Consider the following 20,695-nt stretch of genomic DNA (forward strand, 5'->3'; position numbering starts at 1 on the left):
CACAGTATCTTAATTACTAAGAGTTTATAATAGATTTTGATAGTTAGTGGAGTCCTAACTCTTTTTTCTCCTTTTGCAAAACTCCCTTGTTAAATTCGTGAATTTTTACACTGCCACTCAAATTTTAGAATGCTGTTGGGATTTTGCTTAGAACTGCAATGAATTTACAAATACTTTTTTGTAAACATCGACATTTTATGATATTGATCTTCCCCTTCCATGTATATGGTATATCTTACCATTTCTTTAATGATTTCCAAGTATTTGCACATCTATTTACAATTTACTGTACGTTTCTACATAATTTTGAGTGCTGCAGTGATTTAAAAAAAAACCCAAATCCAAAGATATCAACTCATCCCCCTCTCAGTGTAGCTCTGCTAGGACTTTCTATTACACTTAGAATGAAATTCAAATTCTTTACTCTGGCATGATTATAATACATGGCTTGGTGCTGTTTTCCTCTTAAACTTTATCTTGTATCTTCTGTTATTCATTAAGCTTTAGCCACACAAGTTTTCTTAATGTACCCCAAACTCAACAAGCTAATCCACCTTGGGACCTTTGTCCATGCAGCTTCCCTTTTCTGGAACACTTATTCCCCAGGTGTGCCCCTGGCTGGTTTCTTCTTACCGTTAGGGTCTCAGTTGAGATGTCATCTCTGAGGGACCATCCCTGTCCACAAGAGAATGGCCCTCTGATCATTCATAATGGTACAGCTCCTTTATTTCTTCACAGCCATTTGTCACCATTTGAAGCTATCTTGTTTAACTCTTTATTGGTGTTTCCCATAGTAGACTAGAAGTGCTACATGATCAGGGACCCTGCTGACTTGTTCTCTCCTGTGTCCTCAGCACCTCAAACAGTTTCTGGCACACACTAGGTGTTTTTCAATGAATATTTGCTGAATAAATGAGTAAGTGAATAAATGCACTAACTCTGATCTCCCCTGAGCCCCCTGGTTGTTCCTTCTGTGTCCTCTTATATCAGCTATGGAGTATTCCCTTTCTCCCACTGGCCATACACACGCTAGCAAATTAAATAATATTACATAGATATTTCTAGTCTCTCAAAGAAATAGCTTAACTGCACAAATACTTATAATGTGTTTAGGAATTCTAAACACATCTATGGCCTGTGTATCCAGGTTTCTAAGTGTCTTAGAACAGAGAAAGCCCCACTCTCCCATTCACCCCATTTTTATACCTAAAAGATAACCATTAAGAGTTTCTCTGCATGGAAACAGAAACTTTTTATCCATTTACAAACACCTATACATCTATCCATCAATCTATCTATCCACCTCTCTATTTATCCAACATAGAGAAGACAAGTTGAATGATAAAATATGAAAAGTTTTATTCCTCTTGATAAAGTATTATTTTTCAGTGGATTTGAGTTTAAGAAGTCAGATTCCCAGTCCCACCCCTAGAGATTGTGATTCCACAAACCTGGGTTGAGGCACAGGAGACTTCATTTTCAACAAGTACCCTAGATAATTCTGATGCGGTAGTCCAAAAACCGTTCTTTAAGAACTACTCACCTAGATCAAGGCAATTTAATGCCATCCTTACTTAAGAACCACGGGGAAGAAGCAAAAAGAAGAAAAGACCATTCAGCCTCCCGAACACCAGGGGGCAGATGGAGCCACGTGTATGCTCAGTGACAAGATGTGTCACAGGCCCTTAACTCAAGAAGCGGGGGGGGGGGCTTCCCTGATGGCGCAGTGGTTAAGAATCTGCCTGCCAATGAAGGACACAAGGGTTCAAGCCCTGGTCCAGGAAGATCCCACATGTGCGGAGCAACTAAGCCCGAGTGCCACAACTACTGAACTGAGCCTGAACTCCAAAGCCGGCGATCCACAACTACTAAGGCTGCGTGCCACAACTACTGAAGCCCGCGCGCCTAGAGGCCATGCTCTGCAACGAGAAGCCACCTCAGTGAGAAGCCTGCGCACCGCAAGGAAGAGTAGCCCACGCAGGCGGCAACTGGAGAAAGCCAGCGCGCAGCAATGAAGACCCAATGCAACCCAAAATAAATAAATAATTTTTTTTTTTAAAGGGAGTAGCAGTGAGAATCCAAGAATGTGAAGTACTTATGAAGCCATATAAACAATCAGGGAAGCAGTTCAAAACTGGTAGTGAGGAAACCTGGGTTCTAGACTCATTGCTGCCCTGGGCCTCAGTTTCTTCATAGGCAAAATGAGAAGATGGTGCAGATCAATGAACAAGCTCATTCCAGCCCTTCCAGTTTATGAGAAACTTCAACATCTCATGGAGTTCTTTATGATTGGGCTATGGCTGAGTTTTATTTTGTACCTTCCAAAATTTTTAGGATGATCATATATTATTTTTATAATGGAAAAGAAAATAATTCAAAACATTTTAAAAGATAACATTTCCCACTGTTACTCAGACATTATTTTCACAAGCTAAGATGCTTGTATTCCAGTGCTAAGCTCACTACTTTACTGCCCATGAATAGAGAACAAACAACAAGGTCTCAACACATGCTTATCCAACAGATTGTTTGAAACAAATTTAAAATTTGCTTTAATAGGCAGAACTGGACCTGTGACTCTCTACAAGATGATAAACATGGAACTAAACAGCCCAAAGATCCAATCGCAGCCAAAATCTCATACCACATAGAGAAATCAGCAATATTTAAATATTTAATAATACCTCATAATTTTTTTTAGACTTCTGGGTTTCAACATTTCTGACCAAGTAATTCACGAGCCATAATTAACAAAAATAGGCAACCTTCTCAAAAGTCTCCCAGAGCGAATGTAAATTCATCAGAGCCCTCTCCCTGCAGTGAGCATGTAGTGAACAGTGACATACCAGCAATAAACTACAGAAGCCAGAGAGGTTTGGATCTTGCCCTGAACTGGTATCTGCTGAAAATGGCTTTAGCAAAAGCAGGTTGCGATTAGAAGTTAACGTTTCCAGCACCCACTTATTAGCATGTCTACCGAATCAGAGAAGGGAGATGATGGAGTCTTTACAACCAGAGAGTTCACGTCACAGGATATTTACAAATACTGCTGCTTCAGTCTTCAGAGTAATTGGGTCACTGCTCTAACGGCAGACAAAGGATGCAGATACTATAAGCAGTCACCCCAGGTGGTCTCGTAAGAAAGACTCCCATCACCTCCTGGTTGCTCCAGCCATAGAACTATGCATTCTCTTTCTTCATCACCCCTCTTCCCACTCATCAAATCCTAGCAGCACTACCTCTCAAACACGTTCCCTCTATTTGTTCCTCTCTCCTTATTTCCAATGCCATTCCTAGTCCAAGCCACCGTCATGTCTCCCTTAGACTACCTTCCACAGCCTTCATGCTAACTGCCCCCCTTGACCCGGGCCCGAGTCAATTCCTTCTTCTCACGGTGGCCATATTTATATAGTAGATCATTTCCCTCCCCCACTTAAAACTCTTCAGTGTCTCCTGATTTTCACAGGATAAAACATAAACTCCATCCCCTCTTCACCTCTCAAACCTTATGTCATGACAATCTTCCCTTCACCCTCAGTACTTCTCGCATTGGCCTCCTTTTCCTTCCTTCCTTTGCCAAGCCCGTTCTAACTTGCCGTCCCCACTGCTTCCTTAGATCGCTGTTTCTCCAGCTTGTCCCACAGCTGGCTCCATCTCATCGTTCCAACCCAACACATGTGACCTTCCCTGACCACTACATCCTAAATACTATCAACCTATATTTGTGTTTTCTCTCCCCCTATTTATATCCTGTAGGATCCTTAAGTCTCATTGTTTGACTGCTCGTTTCCTCCCCGCAAAGAGAATGTAAGCTCCGTGAGGAAGAAGATCTTGCTTTTCCTATTCAGTGCTAAAGCCCCAGGGCCTAGAACAAAGCACATAGTAGATACTGAGTGACTTTTTGTCAATTGAATGCCTGTGTTGCTTCAGATTAAATCAGGGCCCAACTTTTCAATGTTCCTTGTCCATTCAAAGTCAATTCGTTGCCCAGAAGACAAGTTGTTAATTTGCAGAAGGGACATCTCTCTCTATATATAAATATCTTCGTTGTTACCCACAACTAGGTTAGCCTCCTACACAGAGTTCATTGCTCTGGAAACAGAAGATTCTTCGAAGATGTCAAATGAAACTTAAACCTAGTTGACAAGCTAAGATGACTCATACAGTGTGTCTTGACTCGGGGGAACAATCGTGTAGGTTGTCACCGCTGGAAGTGAAAGGCTCAGAGTCTGAGTGGGTTGATCGGTATGTCACACGGACTGAGGCAGGCGGATATTTTAAAAGTGCTAAGAAAACTTGCTAGGATTCTCTGTGCTCTGGCCTGGCATTCAGTATGGGGAGAGTTCATTTGGGGCCCAGGTAAGAGGATCAACTGTCTGAAATTTTAGATGGGGCACCATTTCAAGGTAATTTCACTCTGACTTGCAGAGTGAACTACAAAGTGGGAGTGACAGCCAATTTTCTGCAGAGTATCGTGATTCAAAAATCACTTTTACACATTCATCATCTCTTCTGTTCCTCAGGGCAACTCCAAAAGCTTGGCCAAATGTAGTAATTATACCTATTTTATATATGGAGTATGAGAGCCACGATCCCACAATGAGTAAATACAGAAGCTTGAATCAAGATCTTAGGTCGTCTAGAGATGTTAATGAACCAAAAAGAGAGATACTGCAAAAGGCATTTTCAAAATCAACTTTTTTGAGGTATAATTTACATATAATAAAATACTCCCATTTTAAGTGTTCAGTTCATTGGATTTTGACAAATACATATACTCCTGTACCTACCACCACAATTAAGATATAGCACGTTTCATCCCCTGAGAAGTTCCTTCATGTCCCTCCATACTCCATTCCCCCCTTTACACCTCCTACCTCTGCCCCAGGAAGGCACTGATCTGCTTCCTGTCACTATATATTGACATGGTTTTTCTAGAATCTCATACGAATGAAATTAGACAGTCTGAATTTTTTTTACATCTGGCTCCTTTCACTCAGCATATTTCTGAGATATATTCACGTTGTTACACATAGTAATAGTTTGTTCTTTTTTATTGTTTTTCTTTATGTTACAGTATTCTATTGTACAGCTATACCCCAATTTGTTTATCCATTCATCTACTGATGGATATTTGTCTTTTTTTTTAAATTGAGGTATAGTTGATGTACAACATTATATAAGTTTCAGGTGTACATCATAGTGATTCACAATTTTTAAAGGTTATATTTCATTTATAGTTATTACAAAATATTGACTATATTCCCTGTGTGTACAATATATCCTTGCAGCTTACTTTATACACAATAGTTTGTACCTCTAAAACGCCTACCCCTATCCTGCCCCTCTCCCCTCCCCTCTCCCCACTGGTAAGCGCTGGTTTGTTCTGTTTATCTGTGAGTCTGTTTCTTTTTTGTTATATTCAACTAGTTTGTTGTATTTTTTAGATTTCACATATAAATGATATCATACAGTACTTGTATTTCTCTGTCTGACTTATTTCACTTAGCATAATACCCTCCAAGTCCATCCATGTTGTTGCAAATGGCAAAATTTCATTCTTTGTATGGCCAAGTAACATTCCATTTATGTGTGTGTGTGTGTGTGTGTGTGCACGCACACATCACATCTTTTTTTTCTGTGAATACTTTGGAGTGGAACGGCCAGGTCCTTTGATAAGGGTATTTTTAATCTTATAAAAACTGAAAACGGTGATCCAACGTGGTTTTACAATTTTACATTCCTCCCAGCAGTGTATGAGAGTTCCAGTTGCCCCATGTCCTCACCAACACTTGGTATTGTCAGTCTTTTAATTTTATCCATTTTGATAGGTATGAGGTGGTATTTCATTGTGGTTTGAATGTGGGTTTCCTTGAGGCTAATAATGTTGAGCATCTTTTAACATTCTTATTGCCCATCTATATAACTTCTGCAAAGGGCAATTTGACAGGTAAGAGATATAAGTAATTTCATCTCTCATGTGCAAGAACTTGCTTTATTTTAGAAACAATTTTTGAAAAATATAACCTGGAAAAAGATTTATAAAAAGACTTATAAAATATTCAGATTATAAAAATAAAATATATTTAGAGGCTAAACTAAAAATAATGAAAGCAGTAATATGGTAGAAAATATCCACATTGTATTTGCTTTGTATTTTTTACTATACATTCATCTAATGCTCTAAGAACCTAGGGGACCTGAATTTGCAGGAAGGGGCTGAGATTGAATTAACTTGATCTCAGCAAAGGGAAAAGCTTTGCTCTTTTCACTTCCAATTACTCTTTCTTCCCTAGACTTCATTTTATAAATCATGGGCTCAATTATTCACGGTATCTTTTTATATCTAGTCTCATAAAACTGTAAGGTGAATCATTACAAAATTAATATTCAACAGGCTTTATATAACTCTGCTTAATGCAATGTATAACTCAGATTTTTATCACTGCAGGCCTCTCAAGATCTATAAATGCGACTAAATTAATAAAACATCATGTATTTAACTCTAACAATCCCATCACAACCTCAACACCGCAAAACCACTAAATTTAAACTAGACAACCAGACAGACATTGATGACAGACATGGACTATATAGTAAAGGCCAGACCCAGCAATCCCACTACTGGGCATATACCCTGAGAAAACCATAATTCAAAAAGAGTCATGTACCAAAATGTTCATTGCAGCTCTATTTACAATAGCCAGGACATGGAAGCAACCTAAGTGTCCATCATCGGATGAATGGATAAAGAAGATGTGGCACATATATATAATGGAATATTACTCAGCCATAAAAAGAAATGAAATTGAGGTATTTGTAATGAGGTGGATAGACCTAGAGTCTGTCATACAGAGTGAAGTAAGTCAGAAAGAGAAAGACAAATACCGTATGCTAACACATATATATGGAATTTAAGAAAAAAAAATGTCATGAAGAACCTAGGGGTAAGACAGGAATAAAAACACAAACCTACTAGAGAATGGACTTGAGGATATGGGGAGGCGGAAGGGTAAGCTGTGACAAAGCAAGAGAGAGGCATGGACATATATACACTACCAAACGTAAGGTAGATAGCTAGTGGGAAGCAGCCACATAGCACAGGGAGATCAGCTCGGTGGTTTGTGACCACCTAGAGGGGTGGGATAGGGAGGGTGGGAGGGAGACGCAAGAGGGAGGGGATATGGGAACATGTGTATATGTATGGCTGATTCGCTTTGTTATGGAACAGAAACTAACACACCATTGTAAAGCAATTATACTCCAATAAAGATGTAAAAAAAAAAAAAGGAAAGAAAAGAAAAGGCCAAGCTCTGTATGAAGAGTCCCATGATGACAACCAAGGTCATGTTCTAACACATTTGTTTTGAGAAACTCATAGTTGTAATAAAATTGAGCTATTGTGCTTCTAGAGCACTCACACAGAAACCGCTCTGAATTTTTTATACCATATGGTCCCAAAAGAGTTTCTCACTCTTATATAATCATCACCTCCCAGGTGGAAAAAAAAAAGCTGATGAATGCATCTACTAGATACTACCTCCTAATCCCTGCCCAAATAAATGTATATAATTTCCAGCCCAGAAGGAATCTTACAGATCTTTCAGTCCAATGATCACATTTTATAGAAAAGGAAACCAAGACTGAGACAAGGGAAATTACCAGCTTAAGGTTAGACAATCTGTTAAAAACAGCTGGGTATTAAATTCAGATCTTCTAACTCTGACTCCAGATTCATTGTCTTGTGATTTTTTTCTTTTTCTTTTTAAGACTTTTCCCTCTGTTTTCTATAGTTATATAGGTTCAATGTAGAAAATTTTGAAAACTCAGAAAAGCACAAAGAAAAAGAATCGCTGAATCGCCTCTAATCTCAAGACTCTGAGACAATCACTTTCAAACTCTGGGTGGGGCAGTATGATGCAGAAGCTAAGAGGGCTGCTTTTGGAGTCACACACTTGGCTTCATATCCTTGCTTATTTGTTTAACAAGCTTGTGACCATGGAGAAGTTACTACACCCTCCTCAGCTTCAGTGCCCTTGTCAGTGAAATGGGGCTGACAGGGACACTCATCTCTTAGTGCTGTTGTGAGAATGAGGTGGGATGGAATTTGAAAAGCATTTCACACACTGCCTGGCAGTTAGCAGACACTCAATAAACATTAGCCATCATGTAAAGATGTGGCACATATATACAATGGAATATTACTCAGCCATAAGAAAGAATGAAATAATGGCATTTGTAGCAACATGGATGGACCTAGAGATGATCATGCTAAGTAAGTCAGACAGAGAAAGACAAATATCACATGACATCACTTATACGTGGAATCTAAAAAAAAGGATACAAATGAACTTACTTACAAAACAGAAAGAGACTCACAGACTTAGAAAACGAACCTAGGCTTACCAAAGGGGAAAGGTGAGGAGGGAAGGATAAATAAGGAGGTTGGGATTAACATATACACACTACTATATATAAAACAGATCATCAACAGGATCTTCTGTACAGCACAGGGAACTCTACTCAATACTCGTAATAACCTATATGGGAAAAGAAACTGAAGAAGAATAGATATATGTATATGTATAACTGAATCACTTGCTGTACACCTGAAACTAACACAACACTGTAAATCAACTATACTCCAATATAAAATTTTTTTAAAAAGAAAGGCAGAAAAAAACACATTAGCCATCATGATTTTATCCTTTTGGACACTGATCTATGCATATGTTCTTATTCTTTAAAAAGAGTCAATAAAGTCTGTGGCTTTATTTCACCTAATGGTACATCTGCCAGGAAAAATCATTCCCCAGTTGCCTTTTCCACTACACGAAACTAGCCCAAAGAAATCCAAATGTAAACAGCTGTCTGGAGAGCCAGATACTGGTGTTCTAACCACGAGGAAGAAGTTCCCACAATCCAGCAAATATCTCAGAGTTTTGGGTAATGTCCCAAGAAACAAAGCTGCAGCCCCCTTCCCTACCAAGTCCTGATGATGACCCCCTAGTGGAGCTTCAGAAAGAATATGGTCCCTGGCCAATTTCCTCAAAGTCCCAGCCCATTTAGAGCTCAACACCTCAGTGTTGCCAGGAACCAGAAGGGCTCAATGACCTTTCCACACCAGGGTCATCTCAGAGGATGGTTTGCGATATCATCATGACCACGTTGGTGACTTCCAGCTAACGCAGGGAAGGCTTTTAAGAATAAAAGCTGTCCTACTGTGATTTCTTCTCGTCTCCCTACCCTGCACAAAAAGAGAAAAAGGACCGTTTGCCTGGCAATGGTCAGTGACTGATGAGTGACAGTGTAAGCAGTGCTGTGATAAGGTTTATGAAGCTGTACCCTGGATCAATGGAAAGTAAATTGTGATTGATTAGCAATGTCTGCAATGGAAGACAGCAACAGCAGGGTGGTACGTATGCCATGTTGCTGTCCTTTCTGATCTATTTCAATGTCCTCAATTTTATAGATATGAGAACTAGGTTCATGACAATGAGGAAGCATGGCTCATTCAAGGTTACAGACATAGTAATGACAAAGCTGAGACCAGTAACCACTTCTAATGCTTTGTAGCTCAGTGTCCTTCTCTCCGTGCCTGGCTACCTTTCTTCTCTGGTGGGCAGGATGGTTTCTGGTCTTACAACCATTAGGTGGTCCTGGCATGTTACAATCCACTCAGATACTCTATGGCAAATAAGTTATGCCAAGATAATTTTAAAAACCCATCAGTCCCAGGTTTGCACCAAGGCCCTGGCAGCAGCTAGCACACAGCTGTTATGAGGGTGCATAGTGTATTTTGACAAAAGACAGGTGGTTGGTTTTGTCATGTAGGTGAGATAAGATACAAGCAGAACCGGCAGGGAAAGAGAGACTTCTTCCCCAGACTCTAAATGGATTTCTTTTTTGCATTGTAGAGCTCTAAATAAATAAAATACAAAATGAATGTTTACAATATTTCAGTTGTTGAGAAAGCAGCTATAGAGCTTTATTCCAATTTGTATCCTCTCCAGGAAAATGGAATTCAACATGAATTTTATAATGGTGGGAGGGAGAAGGCACACTCGTTTATTACTAAGTATCTTCAACAGACATTTACTAAGTGCTTACGAGGTACCAGGCATGTGCGAGGCCCCAGGGACGCGACAGGGATCAGCAGAGACATAGTTTCTGTCCTCCCATTCAGAGTCTATCGGGAAAGATGGACGATTAGAGAGCGTTGTAATAAGTGCACATATATAAACAAGAAGACAGGATTTAGGGTGCACCTGGGCTGGGGTGAAGGATTCTCAACAGGATCAGCATGCTGGACATGATTTGGAGCCACATAAAAAAAAGAGTTCTGGAATCCTGTTTCCTGCCCCTTACCTAGTGGGTAACCTTGAGCAAATCACTTAAACTTTTTACCCCAATTTCCTTATCTTGCAAAATAAAGCTGATAATTCCTACATTCTTTTTCCCTATGCCAGCTTTTGAGTTAAAGTTTATTAAGTTCCCAGGGGAACCTGGCACAGAGTCTGAGTTCAACAAATATTTGTCAAATGAATGAAAGAATTGTTATCAAACACACATTGGATCTTTAATAGCAAAAGGGGCACTTTGGCAGGGCAGAGAGTGAGGAAACACAGAGGAACGAGACGAGACATCAGTCCTGTCTTCTACCTACTTAGAGAGACTGAGAATATATACTATACTTACACGCACACACGCACACACACACATATATATATGTATATGTAACAAATATATGGCAAAGTCATAGAGAACCATATTTGATGTGGCTGAGTCAGGGAGAGCTCTACAGCGGGACTCTCCCTTGAGCCACAAATGAGATGTCCATATGTAATTTTCAAATTTCTAATAGCCATATTAATAAAAGTAAAAAGACAGAATATATTTAATCCAATATAGCCAAATAATGTCATTTCGATGTGTAAGCAATATGAGTTTATTAACGTGATATCTTACATTCTATTTTTGTGTGTGTCCTAAGCCTTCAAACCCCGCGTGTATTTTATATTTACATTACACCTCAGCTTAGCCTGGTCACACTGCAGATAGATGATCGGAAGCCACGGGTGGCTAATGGCTTCTGTACTGGACAGAAGTTTGGAGACAAAAGAGTTTGTTGAAGACAGAGGCACTCAGGTGGGCTTAAGGAGGAAGTGGGGCTTGAATAGGATGGACATTAAAAGCCCTGACTTTGGGTGTTTTTAAGAGCTCTCTCCTGGCATGAAGGCTTTGGTTGCAGCACCTTCTAGAAGTCTCCCTGACCTGGTGCATTCTGCCACGAGGGGTTTCTGAATCTACTCCCTGCTGGTGCAGATGCCACACTTGGATCTGGTTCATACCCTTTGCTGGCACCTCTGACTCCCTCACTGCCCTTTCCTTCCTGGTACCCCTCACCTGGCACAGGGGCTGGTGTATGGGAAGCGCACATACGTAAAGGTGACTTCTTCGTTGCACTCTGTAGCTCTAAATAAACACAACACAAAATGAAGACGAGATAGCCAAGCTCTGGCTTCCAAAGCCACTAGGTCTGACAGAGCCCCCATGTGCCCTCCAGCCACAGAGAGTTAGGAGGTGAACAAATGCCACAGCCACTCCTAGCAGAAAACCAATGGGTGCACACGCGCCAAGTGGGCAACAGATGGGCACACGGCCAGGCTGTGGGGCAAGCATTTGGCAGAGACGTACTAAGAAAAGAAGACAACAGTCTGAAAATGGCCAAGTCCACTACTTCCTAAGGCAAGATGGAGTAGGGAGACCCACGTGGCCAGGAAGCATGTGGTGACATGTACTAAAAAGGAATTTAGGTGGTGAATAACACAGGAATGAGAAAGATGGATGTAAGAGGAGGAGGGCAGACACCCAGAAACCGAGTCATTTTACAGGCTGTCCCCCCAACAGCTTGGGACACCCTCACCTAAGTGAGCCTCTGAAGCGTCCCCTCCTCTAGAGTCTAGGCTGGATCATGGTGATGGCTGGACCCACATCTGCCCTCCTTCTCCTCAGTCCTGTCTTGTCCCATAGTTAACATCCAGGCAACAAACTCGGGCAAGTAAATAAGGAAGTGGCTTGGAGAAGGAGGGGCATCATGCATTCTCCCCACAGCTCCCGCCGTGTCCCAAGCACAGAGTTACTATCGGTTTGAAGGAGGAATTTCTTAGTGGCCGCTAATCTTAGCTCAATAGTATCATGATCAGAACACACGTCCCTTGTGTAGAAGAAGCCCCCCACGACCCACCCACTGTCAGCAAGCGGGAGTATGACCCCAGTGTGCCCAGGTCTTGCAATTTTTCCAAAGTTTTAAAGATAGATTTTCTGTGACATTTTCCAGTTTTAAAATGTTTGGAACTATGTCGATAAATGTTTAAATGCTGTGCTGGGCCACACTGTGTGAGCCAAAGAAATCAGACCGCGGGGCTCCCAGCTTGACATTTCTACTCTAGTTCAAAGAGACCTGGTCGTGGTCCGGCTCCACCATCATCAGGCCGTTCTGAGGCTTAATTCAGATCATGCACGTGAAGGGCTTACCAGAGCTTCTGGCACGTGGTGAAGGCAGTAAATAACTGGTGTCAGCTCGCACTACAGAACTTCTGAGATTTATTTCTAACTATTACACAGGGAGCAGATCACAGGAAACCCCTGAAGACAAAACGTCTGAAACTGGGCTCCTCTCCCACCAATGATTCCCTATCTCTTTCTTTCTATTTCCCGGCTTAGATTTATGCCACTTTCATTTTACTTTCTCAATTCATGAAACTCAGTCTGGCTGCACAAAGGAAGCAAGGGGGGGAAAAAGAAAGGTCAGGTGAAAGAGTAAGTTGGTATAAGTTTTCTAGAAAGTACTTTGGTAATGCTTAGCAAAAGACCAAAAAGATTTGTATTCCTTTTGACTCAGGGATTCCACTTTAAGAAATTTGAGCCCAAGTAAAAAATGACGGTTTTTCATAAAGACTTAATCCTAAAATGTTTACGACAGGAAAGTGTACAATAGAAACAATTAAGGAAATTAAATGCCCCTGAATAGGGGATTGGTTGCAAAAGTTATGATACACTAGAATGCTGACTTTTGTCTATCACATCCCCCCATGACTTTCAGAGCACTTATGATTTTCACTGTGTCCCTGGCAGTACACACCACGGGAGCAGACAGCCTGTCAGTCTTGTTCAACATTGTATACACCACTATATATGAGCTGGCACGTAACAGACACTAATAAATATTTAAATACATCCAAGACAGCTTATGTAGTATGATTCCATTTTTGTGGGAAAAAAATAGGTATGTGTTTCTGGAAGTTAAATAATTAGTGCTTTGCCCTAGACTGGGCCAAGCAAACTACAGTTTCAGGATTGTCTGCTGTTTTTTGTAAATAAAGATTTATTGGAACACAGTCATGCTCATTCTTTTACACTTTCTCTAGGACTGCTTTTGCACCATAATGCACAGTTGAGTTGTTACAACACAGACTATCTGGTCCTTTAGAAAAAAGTTAGCTGACTCCCGCTCTAGATGGTAGAAGTTCTTTCTGAGTGGTCTAATAAACACACACATGTGTATACATGTATATGTATATGTGTGTGTGTGTATTTTTTTTACATGACTGCTTTTCCAACCAGACAAAAGATAGAATTATTTTTACAAAAGAAAGGAACGCAGAAAGAAACCGAAGAAGGATGGAGGAAGGTGGGAGGTACGGAGGGCAGAAACTGTTTATCCATATTTATCAATATAGAAAAATGTCCAAAATAAGTGAGAGTTTTAAATATGCTATGAACAGAACGCTGTCATTTTCATAATACCTGGATCAAGTGCCAAAAGAAAATATACAAAAAGGTGAGCTTGGCTGTATCTAAGTAAGGAAAATATAAATGACTATTATTTCTTTCTTTGATCTTTCTTATATTTTCTAAAATTTCTAGAATAAAAATGCATTGCTTACGTAATAAGAAAAAGAGAAATAAGTGATCTTGAACAGAAAGACAGAGAAAAGAAAATACGAATCTACATAAAAAACAGGTATCTTTCTACCAGGATTTGGCAAGTAAGGGAGGGAACTCAGGGTGGGTCACAGGGGCATTTGCTTCTTCACTGCACAAGGATCGGTGCTACACTCCAGTAAAATGAAAACATGGCAAAGGCAGAGGAGTTCATACCCAGGGCCAATTTTTTGTTTCCAAAAAACATTAAAGTCGGCACCCAATTTGCACTGTTTTCTCCTTACATTAAAAAAAAAATTTTTTTAATACACTTCCAGAGGACAGCTTCCCATCTCTACCTAGATTAGAAAATCAGTTTAGAAAAGACGGCCATTTGCAGAAAAATGGATGGAACTAGAGTTTATCATACGAAGTGAAGTCAGACAGACAAAAAAAAAATACAATAGCACTTAAATGAGGAACCTAAAAAGATGACACACATGCACTCCCTAGCAAGACAGAAAAAGACTCAAAGACTTAGAAAATGAACTTATGGCTACCAAAGGGGAAAGATGGGGATGGGGAGGGATAAATTAGGAGGGTGGGATTAGGTGGGTAAGTGATAATCAAAGGACCTACTGTTGAGCACAGGGAAATCTACTCAACACTCTGTAATACCTTATATGGGAAAAGAATCCTAAAAACAATAGATATACGTATCTGTATAACTGAATCAGGTTGCAGTACACCCAAAACAAACACAACACTGTAAATCAACTATATTCCAATATAAAATAAAAATTAAATTTCAAAAGAAAAGGAAAGAGAAGCAATGCCAACGATATTCCCTTCAGGGCTCGGTGACCTAGGCTGGTGTCACATCCCTGGAGCCAGAGCAGCCTTGGGTCCCAAGTCTAGACGTGGCGGAGGTGAGGGAACTGGGAAGCAGGTGCCAGCAAATAAGCCTCTCTTGGACCTGACAGGCGGACGACAACCTCCAGATGCAGGCGGGCCCTCCTACAGCTCAACCAAGCCTAGTGCACCCAAAGGTCGGTGGACCCTCACGCTGCATGAGCTTTGAAAAATCACCTGGTCTCCAAGTCTCCTGGTGGTGGGGTTCCCATGGGCAGCCTCCTTCCTCGGAGTCTCCCCACCTCCGCACGTCAGCAAGCTCAGCATAGCGTTTTTGGCAGGGCTTGGGAATTGTCGTGGGGGGAGCGGGGAGCGAAGGGTAAGGAGGAAGAAGTAAGGAAACACGAGCTCTGGGGTGTTTCTTCTGCCACAGTCCACTGGAATCTACGACCCAGTAACAGGACTTTCTCTAAGGCTCTGGCTGCCGGTAACCCGAGTGGTGCACGAAAAAATGCTGCCACCTTGTGGCCATTTCCCGTAACAACAACTTTAAAACCGGTCCTAGGTATCCCCCTAAGGAACACTTCATAACAAGGCCTGCGGGGCTCTAAAGCAGGGGTCCCCAGCCTTTTCGGCACCAGGGACTGGTTTCATGGAAGACAATTTTATGGCCAGGGGCGGGGATGGTCCCGGAAGTAATGCAAGCGATGGGGTGGATGGTTCCAGCGGCAATAGGAGAGATGGGGGGGATCGTTTAGTCGGTAATGCGAGCAAAGGTTCAGGTGGCAATGGGAGTGACGGGAGCGCTGGGGAGTCGCAGATGAAGCTGCGCTAGCTCTCCCGTGTTCACCTCCTGCTGTGAGGCCTGGCTCCTAACAAGTCGAGGCCCGAGGGTTGGGGACCCCTGCTCTAAAGGACACCTGCCCTTAAGAAATGTCCTGGGGTACCTGATCGAAAAAGAATTCAAATCAGGGCGGACTTTTAAGAAACCAATTTCAAGAGGTAAATTTAATGCACACTGTTTTGTTTTTGATTTTTTTTTTAATGCACATGAAAAGATGCTCCACATGGCTAATTATTAGAAAACCGCAAATCAAAACTAGAACAAGGAATCACCTCACACCAGTCTAAATGGCTATCATCAAAATCTACATACAAAATATGCAGGAGAGGGCATGGAGAAAAGGCAACCCTCCTAAGCTGTTTTGGGAAATGTATGTTGGTAACGGCCACAGTGGAGTACACTATGGAAGTTCCTTACAAAACGAAAGCATCATGGCCGCTGAGCCTGCGCGTCCGGAGCCTGTGCCCCGCAACGGGAGAGGCCACAACAGTGAGAGGCCCGCGTACCGCAAAACAAACAAACAAACAAAAAACCCGAAAGCATTATCCGCAATCCCATTCATGGGCCTATACGTGGAGCAAAAAACATAATTCGAAAAGATACACGCACCCCGACGTTCACTGCAGCACTATTTATAAGGACCAAGACATGGAAGCAACCTAAATGTCCATCGACAGATTAAAGAAGATGTGGTGTAAATCCTTGTAAGTTGTAAATTATTGTAAACTATATTTCAACAATAAGAAATGAAAGAGAAAACATTTTCTGGTCAAGTAGCCAGACATTTTCATGATTTCAGTCTCAGCCAAGGTGGGTTTTTGGCAAATTTGACAGCTCCCATTAACGCTTCCACTGTCCTTCTCTGCTTCTGTAGAGGTAGGGAAGGTAAGAACCCTGTGGCAACCCTCCACAACGAGGGAGCTGTGGACAAATGCCCCGGCCTCTGGGCCTCAGTCAGGGTCCTTGCAGAAATGAGCACCAGTTGCCCACAGAGATGTCTTTCTTGGCTTTTTCTCCTTCCCTGCTCTCACAGCTGCCCCCACTGCTCCCTCCTGCTTCCTGGAAATCTCACAAATTATCCTCCTGCACCCAAGATCCTGCTTTAGGTTCTGTTTTGGAGGAACTCAAACTAAGAGAGTTCATGAGGATATTTTTTATTTATTTATTTATTTTTTTTTTTTGCGGTACGCGGGCCTCTCACTGCTGTGGCCTCTCCCGTTGCGGAGCACAGGCTCCGGACGCGCAGGCTCAGCGGCCATGGCTCACGGGCCCAGCCGCTCCGCAGCATGTGGGATCTTCCCGGACCGGGGCACGAACCCGTGTCCCCTGCATGGGCAGGTGGACTCTCAACCACTGCGCCACCAGGGAAGCCCCATGAGGAAATATTAAACCAGTAATAAGAATTACACCATAGAGCTTCAGAAAGCTCCCATAGATGGTGTGAAATAGAACTCATTAGTTTCCAGGACATATTCCTCCACTGTAAGCTACTTATTAGACTTCTACAATGGGCCACACACGCGCTGGGTATGTAACTGTAATAGGGAAGAACAAATCTGACTCCATATTACATCTATTTCTTTCACTTTAACCTTTGTATTCTAGTGCTTTTGCTACAAGTTAAGAATGTTGCTTGAAATATACAGGGTAGCCCATTCTCAAGGCTCTGACCTTTAAAGGTATGACACTTTTCCATTCCGATAGAGATAAAAAGTTGCAGAACAGAGAATAAGATTTGTTGCAGGTAGGGCTTCCCTGGTGGCGCAGTGGTTGAAAGTCCACCTGCCGATGCAGGGGACACGGGTTCGTGTCCAGGTCTGGGAGGATCCTGCATGCCGCAGAGCGGCTGGGCCGGTGAGCCATGGCCGCTGAGCCTGTGCGTCCGGAGCCTGTGCTCCGCAACTGGAGAGGCCACAACAGTGAGAGGCCCGCGTACCACAAAAAAAAAAAAAAAAAAAAAAAAAGATTAGTTGCAGGTATACTGAAACATTGTGACCTGACCTCTGGGCAGCTGCAAGAACAAAGGATTCCGATACCAAGAAGTTTGCAGCAACCAACCACACGACCCTCCCTTTTAGTATACAAGAAGCCTGAATTCTAACTTGGGTAAGACAGTTCTTTGGGAAACTATTCATTATCTTCTCCATCTGCTGGCTTTCTGAATAAAGTTGCTATTCCTTGCCCCAACAATTCGTCTCTCAATTTTTTGGCCTGCTGTGTGGCAAGCAGTACGAGCCTGGACTTGGTAACATAATGGTGAACTAGTAAATACAGTCTATACTTACGGACATTAAACAAGCGCTATGTAAATTGCATTATGGAAGTATAGGAAAATATAGGAAAGTTAGTGTCTAGGAGAAAAAATGTTTTTCCCTCTACTCTTCCGAGTTTTTCGCTGAGACACCTGTAATAAAGGATTAATGAGAGAAAAACAAGCAGAAGGTTATAAACATTTGGCTCATGTATATATGGGAGATACCCAGGGAAAAATAAATAAGTACTCAAAGAGGTGGCTTGAGAATTCAGGATTAAATACCATCTTTACAGGGATAGGGAAGGGGGCATGTAGGCCTCTTAGGGGAGAGTAAATGATTTTAAAAAAAGATGAATGGCGCCGTAAAAGAACAGATGAGAGGCATGATAGCTTGTGACAAGGTTTTTGACTGGGTGTGGTGTGGACTTCTCGTTTTCTCTCCTGTGATGAATCAATCTTCCCTGGAGTTTCCCGGGGAGGGGATTTATGACAATTGAGCTCCTTCTGAAGGATGTGTTTCTAGGCAGATAAGGGCAGTTCAGAGACTACCATATTAAGTGAAATAAGCCAGGCAGAGAAAAACAATATCATATGATATCAGTTATATGTGGAATCTAAAAAAAAAAAAAAAAAAGATACAAATCAGAAATAGACCCACAGACAGAAAATAAACTTATGGGGGCTTCCCTGGTAGCGCAGGGGTTAATAATCCGCCTGCCAATGCAGGGAACACGGGTTTGAGCCCTGGTCCGGGAAGATCCCACATGCCACGGAGCAACTAAGCCCGTGCGCCACAACTACTGAGCCTGAGCTCTAGAGCCCGCGAGCCACAACTACTGGAGCCCATGAGCCACAACTACTGAAGCCCGTGCGCCTAGAGCCCGTGCTCCACAAGAGAAGCCACCGCAATGAAGAGTAGCCCCCGCTCGCCGCAACTAGAGAAAGCCCGCGCACACAGCTACGAAGACCCAACACAGTCAAAAATAAAATAAATAAGATTAGAGAGCGGGACGTTCAGCTTGCGAGCGGGAACGTCTTAGTCGTACACGGAGAAAGAATGATTTAAAAATGGGTGATGGTGGGCTTCCCTGGTGGCGCAGTGGTTGAGAGTCCGCCTGCCGATGCAGGGGACACAGGTTCGTGCCCCGGTCCGGGAAGATCCTGCATGCCGCGGTGTGGCTGGGCCCATGAGCCATGGCCGCTGGGCCTGCGCGTCCGGAGCCTGTGCTCCGCGACGGGAGAGGCCACGGCAGTGAGAGGCCCACATACCACAAAAAAAAAAAAAAAAAAAAAAGGGTGATGTTGAGAAGGGAAAGAAGATTTTTGTTCAGAAGTGCGCCCAGTGCCATACTGTGGAAAAGGGAGGCAAGCACAAGACTGGGCCAAATCTCCATGGCCTGTTTGGGCGAAAGACAGGTCAGGCTGTCGGATTCTCTTACATAGATGCCAACAAGAACAAAGGCATCACCTGGGGAGAGGAGACACTGATGGAGTATTTGGAGAATCCCAAGAAGTACATCCCTGGAACAAAAACGATCTTCGCTGGCATTAAGAAGAAGGGAGAAAGGGCAGACTTGATAGCTTATCTCCAAAAAGCTACTAATGAGTAATAGTTGGCCACTGCCTTATTTATTATGAAACAAATGTCTCATGACTTTTTATGTGTACCATATTTAAATTGATCTCATACACTAGAATTCAGATCATGAATGGCTGATGTAATATTTCTGTCCTGATTTAAATAAGATTGGCTCGTGGCTAAATGAATATGGTCAGCTTTTTGAATTTTGATAGTAATTCTGGCTCAGCAAGTACTATCACTATTTTCCCCTTCTAAAGAGGAGATTAAACTTGAATAAGGAATGTTAAACTTTTCAGGGATATGGTGAATGCCTTCTCAAACCCTATAGGAGATTGGTTTTATATTTAGATTTCTATAACTGGTTATATTAATATACTTAAATATTGAGAAGCTCCCTTCACTGTCTCATAGACCAGCAAGATTCACCTGTGTTTCAAGTTGTGTTCATTCACCTGTTAAGGCAAGGGCTGAAGATACACTGACAATGTCCACTTTACCTTTTTTGGTCTTAACTATCCCAATTTAATTAAAATTCTCCATCTAAAAAAAAATAATAAAAAAATAAAATAAATTATTTAAGAAAATAAATTTATGGTTACCAAAGGGGAAAAGGGTGAGGGAGGGATAAATTAGGAGTTTGGGATACATACTGCAATGTATAAGACAGATAACCAGGGCTTTCCTGGTGGCGCAGTGATTAAGAATCCGCCTGCCAATGCAGGGGACAGGGGTTCAAGGCCTGGTCCAGGAGGATCCCACGTGCTGCGGAGCAAGTAAGCCTGTGAGTCTGAGAGCCACAACTGCTGAGCCCGTGTGCCTAGAGCCCATGCTCCACAAGAGAGGCCACGGCAAGGAGAAGCCTGTGCACCCAACGAAGAGTAGCCCCCACTCACCGCAACTAGAGAAAGCCTGTGTGCAGCAACGAAGACCCAATGCAACCAAAAATAAAAATAAATAAAATTTTAAAAAAAACCAACAGATAACCAACAAGAATCTACGGTAAAGCACAAGGAACTATACTCAATATTTTGTAATAACCCATAAGGGAAAAGAATCTGAAAAATAAAAAACTATATATATATGTATATATATAAATAAATAAAACTGAATCACAGTGCTACACACCTGAAACTAATACAACATTGTAAATTAACTACACTTCAATAAAATATATATATACATTTTTAAAGTGTCTATATCTCAAAATAATCAATATACCAACAAAGCAGCATATTTT

General features: G+C 41.9%; 2 protein-coding genes across 5 annotated transcripts in view; one reads left to right on the plus strand and one right to left on the minus strand.

The window, feature by feature from the left end:
- Positions 1-20,695, minus strand: part of FRMD4B (FERM domain containing 4B) — a 336,083-nt gene that overhangs the window by 238,223 nt on the left and 77,165 nt on the right. The gene's annotated exons all lie outside the window — the stretch shown is intronic.
- Positions 19,175-19,606, plus strand: LOC114907610 (cytochrome c-like; the record flags this gene model as incomplete). Its single annotated transcript, XM_029243327.1, has 1 exon — positions 19,175-19,606. A coding segment is annotated over one exon (312 nt), but the record flags the coding sequence as incomplete, so codon positions are not given.

The sequence above is a fragment of the Monodon monoceros genome, unplaced genomic scaffold (assembly GCF_005190385.1).
Source record: "Monodon monoceros isolate NGI ecotype Baffin Bay Population unplaced genomic scaffold, NGI_Narwhal_1 Super_Scaffold_3, whole genome shotgun sequence".
In the NCBI taxonomy this organism is placed as follows: Eukaryota; Metazoa; Chordata; class Mammalia; order Artiodactyla; family Monodontidae; genus Monodon; species Monodon monoceros.